The 4,871-nt window shown below is 31.3% G+C and overlaps 1 protein-coding gene and 1 long non-coding RNA gene across 2 annotated transcripts; one reads left to right on the forward strand and one right to left on the reverse strand.

Moving 5' to 3' along the window:
* Nucleotides 1-261: 261 nt before the first annotated feature.
* On the reverse strand, nucleotides 262-2,236 carry LOC126760181 (uncharacterized). The gene is made up of 6 exons (XM_050475646.1): nucleotides 1,979-2,236; nucleotides 1,850-1,909; nucleotides 1,737-1,784; nucleotides 1,364-1,644; nucleotides 1,146-1,293; nucleotides 262-1,064 (listed from the first exon to the last, which is right to left on the reverse strand). Exons 1-6 carry the CDS (start codon nucleotides 2,082-2,084, stop codon nucleotides 937-939), a joined length of 771 nt encoding a protein of 256 aa, XP_050331603.1. The 5' UTR covers nucleotides 2,085-2,236; the 3' UTR covers nucleotides 262-936.
* A 1,454-nt stretch (nucleotides 2,237-3,690) lies between these two features.
* On the forward strand, nucleotides 3,691-4,054 carry LOC126760212 (uncharacterized). Its single transcript, XR_007667171.1, has 3 exons — nucleotides 3,691-3,708; nucleotides 3,777-3,894; nucleotides 3,973-4,054. It is a non-coding gene; the product is annotated as an uncharacterized LOC126760212 (long non-coding RNA).
* Nucleotides 4,055-4,871: the final 817 nt, after the last annotated feature.

Consider the following 4,871-nt stretch of genomic DNA (forward strand, 5'->3'; position numbering starts at 1 on the left):
GGGCGAAGCCGCGGGTAAAAAGCTAGTAAATACATAATTACATACTAATTAGAAAATTATATTATGTGTAATTTGATTTAAGAGATAATTATACCCTGGTGGTTTAGTATGTTTGCCAAAACCCAGAAGGAAAGGAAGAAGCCTTATAAATTATGGGATATATACATAATGTATAATTCGCCTATAGAGCTAAATCAATTACCCTGCAAAAAATGCGACTAGTCCGGGATGTGTCCACTTTACATCTCTTTGTATGGACTGAACTGTTCCCTTTTGTTCGAGCATGTCCTATGAAGAGACTAATTGTACCCATTTATACCCAAATGGGTATAAAAAGGGACTAGTCGCTTTGTAGGTCGCAATGGTAGCAGAATGAGACCAGTCGTTATAAAACCTCTAAAATCCCTTTAACAATCAAGATAAATTTTATCCGAAGCCTTCGTTTTAAAATATGTATTTTTATTTAATTGACTTTAAACACTTTAAATACAGCTTCTCTAACATAAATCTGACAAATCAAAATTTTTGCAAAACTCATGAAAGAAATTATCATCAAAATTTAAAAAAATGTATCTTAAAAAAATCGTTTACGCAGTTTTGTACTCCACTCAAAAAGTTCGCGTTGATTTCTTGCTTTCATATAACGCGTGAACAAAATTTATTCTTTAAGAAAAAAAAACGAAATAAAATGGGCTACAAACTTTTAGGAGAATATTTCTTGTGAGTTTTAAGCTGCGAAAATTTTAAAATAAATATTCGTTCTGGTTTCTTTACGAGTTTTATAAATCACATTTTTTAAATAATTTTATAATAAAAATTAAAAAGAAAAATTCAGTCCAGAAATAAGAAGTCAGAATTTAAAGTCTGAAATATTACAACTTTGTACTATTGCAGTTTTATATTAAAAAAAAAAAAAACAATTGGAGGGGTAGTAGTTTAAGATGCAGAATTCTTCTTTTTTTGTCGATAAGCTTTCTTAAAGCATTTAGCTTTTTCGAAAGCAATGGCTTTGCGCAGCGCGTCCTCCGGCGACAATCCCTTAAATGGTAATTTGGCAATGGCTCCTAAATGAAAAGAAGATTTAATTTAACTTGAAATAAAAACATACATATGTGTAAAACAATGGTATGGAATATTTATCTTACCAGTCAATGAAGCATAAAAATTTGGGAAAGATTTTAAGCTTATCTTTCCATGTGAACCATCCACGTTTATTGACGCTATGACGTCCTTATTTAACAGCAGCCTTATATTTCTGAGATTGTTGCATAAAATAGCAGACATCGCAGATTCCTATAAAATATGTTTAAATAATATTTGTCAACTGAGCTATGATATAAAACTATATATCAATTTAACTTACATATACATCTCTGTTAGTAGGGGTAATTTTTTCCTCCAACTGATGCATTTCTGGGACGTCACTTATTGGGAAATATTTTGTGATGGGTGCATTTTTTGATTCTTGGCGAATCAATTGCTCAGTCGCCACCTTTTGGACCGCTATTGCATCCATTATAGCAGTATTCTGTGCTTCGACTATCAATTGCAGGTCGTCTAATTTTTTGCCAATATCCTGTAACTGCTTTTCAAACGCGTTGCAGTGGCTGCAGCAAACAACTTCAAACACGCCTTGGTTGGATTCTAAAACAATAAATTTAAATGCTCCAGAGTACAGATTATCGAATCATAGACGAACATACAAATTCAAATTTACTATTACTAAAAGAATTTACCATTGGTATATTTAGTGGCCGACGTTGAAACGCTGATCCCACGTGATTCTAAAAATTAAGGCATTTTAAGTGTAATAGTAGTTTTCTAAATACATTTTCGAAGATGTCTTCACCTATAGTGCATTCACTTGATACACTAATGTTTTGTCCAAGGTGGGCAGTGTCAATGCCATCTGTAAAGCAAAGTTTGTTTTAAGTTTTTATGAATTACGGATTATAATTGTTAAATGATGAATACCTACATCTTGCCTTTTTCATTGGAATTGCTGTGGTCGACGTTTTGGGATTTGGTGCTCCATATTTTTTGAAATGCTCAAGAAAAAAAGAAAAATTAGTAATTGTTTCCATAAAAAAAATGATAAAAAATTAACTATTACAATAAACGAAGGTTACATGCAAGTATGTAATATTGGAATAAGAAGAACTTTCTCTAGAAGAGGGATACACATTAATTTATACTCTACATCATCCAGAGAAAACTCCTCTATATCAGATGACAGAATATGGTCCGCAGTACATATTCCCATAGTATACGAATCAATGGGCTCTGTGAAATAGCTTTCTAGGTGTAAAAATCTCTTTCCTTTTCTCACTTTGCTGCTATTCCTTTTATCTTTTATTTGTTTTAATAATGTTGATTTAGCCAAACAGATTTTCAATTTTCACTTTTCGCACTTCTTACTTTTTAAAAATCATCTGTTGCAAAACTAGTGGCCGCACATTACCGATTATACGGGAAATATTATCGATAGAACTGCCTTGGAACTATCTCGATACATACATTTACCCTCATTTAAACTTTTGCGTAATTCGAGTCAAATTACGCTAAAAAAATTAAATAAATTAGTAAGTGTGTTTCGATAAAAAATGTGCATATATTTACTCACCGGGTCATTAGTTTTCGTTAACTCTTTTTCTCCTTAATACATTTATTACCTTCTGCAGATATTTTGTTCTTCCCATTATTAACAAATTACCACTGGCAATAGTAATATGCACGCAAATCACAGTTCTAACTTATTTCTTTTTATATTTTATTTTATTGTAGTTATAGGTGTTTTATGTTATTACGCGTAAAAATGTTGTCAAGCACTTTTTTAGTTTACTTTCGCAAAAATAGTCAATGTAATATAAATACAATGCTGGAAAACATGTACACCACAATGAAAAAATAGATATAAACAGTGCTTATCAATTTGTTTAGATAAATAATCTCTTGATGTCGATTCCTTTTGTCTGCTCGCAATACCTTTCGATATAATAATGGTATAATATCAGTAGATAATTATCGATATAGAGACGTCGATAGGTTTCGACTTCTAGTTCTGCAACTGTGAAAAGAGTGTTGTTAACTACGTAAGACATTTTCGAGCTTAGGTTGAAAAGGCTCACAATTTTCAAAATGAATTGGCTTGAGTGGTTTTAAATCCAAATCAATAATTGTTAAAAATGATAATATGCTTATAAAATACAAGCTTTGCTCAGATCTACAGCTTACTAAATATTTGCAGAAACAAAGGTCTATGCTTAGAGAATAATTGACAGCATGCCTAATATCCAGGCTTTTACTTAAAGCAGTATTGTATCTTCTTATTGAAGAAAAAGCTATTATAAATAATCATTTCTTTGAACCATAAGTGATACAAAAAGTACAAAGATTGAGATTTCGTGTATAGCAAAAATATTCTCTTGCATTTTAATTGTTTCTAACATCAGGTTATTAATCATTATAACCTAAATTTCACTTCGAATCGAAATGTAGGTATTAAAATCAAATCTCCAAACGTCTTAAATATTTATCTTTTAGGTTATATCATTTAGCTCGACGATATTTAAGAAAAAGTACATCGATGAAATTTCCCCTTTGTTTGTAAGTAGCACAAAAAAGGGAAATTTCCCTAACTTAACAACACTGTATTTAAATGTAAACAAAGTCGCAGAAGTGCAGATATACAACCAAATGAAGCAATTGGTAAGTTTTTATTGAAATATAGTTGTGTAAATCTCACAATAAATTAATTATATTATGAATTATTGCAGCATGCAACTGTTTTGTTCTACGGCTAATCACATAAGCAACCAACAGATGTGATAGCCGGCGCAACAGTTGGTTATTTCATCAGAGTCTGGAACGTTCTGCAGGGGATTTGATAATAAGGTATGTTGGTTTTTTTAAGTAAGCATTTATTGGTGGATTATATTGTTGCTCTTGAATCTATTATCAATGCTTTTACAGATCCAGATTTTATTAAAAACCAAGTATCATCATGGAAGCCTACATTTGAATGCCGCTCTTAAGTCAAATACGTACATGATTGAAACATAAAATTCTGTTAGAAAAAGCTATTTTTCATAAAAATGTTTGGAAATTGTTAATGTTAATGTATACTAAAAGAAAGATAGTTTAATTATCTTTTAATCCATAATGAATTAAAAAAATTCATTTATTTTGTAAATGCTTCAAGGCTATATTTATTGTTTTATGCAAGTCAAAAGTACATGTCGAAATACAAAATGTTGTTAGCATGGGCTTTGTTTTATAAGCATGTTTAAAAATATACAATGTTAATGCATATGAAAATGGAGATAGTTCAATTATCTTTCGTTCTGATTACAATTTCTTATAAAAATTTTTCAGTTTGTAAAAAGTTTCAATGTTTTTGTACACCGCCTCTTGCTAGTGCAAAGACATGTACGAAATTCATTACTTATGGTTTTTTTTAAATGTAATAGGTTATGATAATTGAATGGAAGGAAATTCAGTAACTTTGCTTTGAAATTTATGAATGTATTTTTGCCAAAATTCTAACTTTTTTCCCAATAGTACCCGATAGGGATTAATTGAGACTAATTGATCTCCAATTATACCCGTTTGAGACTAGTTGCGACTAATTAATACTCAATTGTTCCACATCGAGACTAGTCCCGGAATACTCTCTTTAGAGATTAGTCGCACAATTTTTTGCAGGGTAAGCATACGTCTGCATGCATACACATATGCGAAGCTCTTGTTCTTCTTTACTAGCGTAGACACCGTCTACACCAGTGTTTCCCAAAGTGGGCGATAACGCCTCCTTGTGGGCGCTGCAGGTATCAAGGGGGACGGTAAGAGACCCAGAAAGAAAATGGGGGCGT

This window comes from Bactrocera neohumeralis, chromosome 5, assembly GCF_024586455.1.
Source record: "Bactrocera neohumeralis isolate Rockhampton chromosome 5, APGP_CSIRO_Bneo_wtdbg2-racon-allhic-juicebox.fasta_v2, whole genome shotgun sequence".
NCBI classification, from domain to species: domain Eukaryota; kingdom Metazoa; phylum Arthropoda; class Insecta; order Diptera; family Tephritidae; genus Bactrocera; species Bactrocera neohumeralis.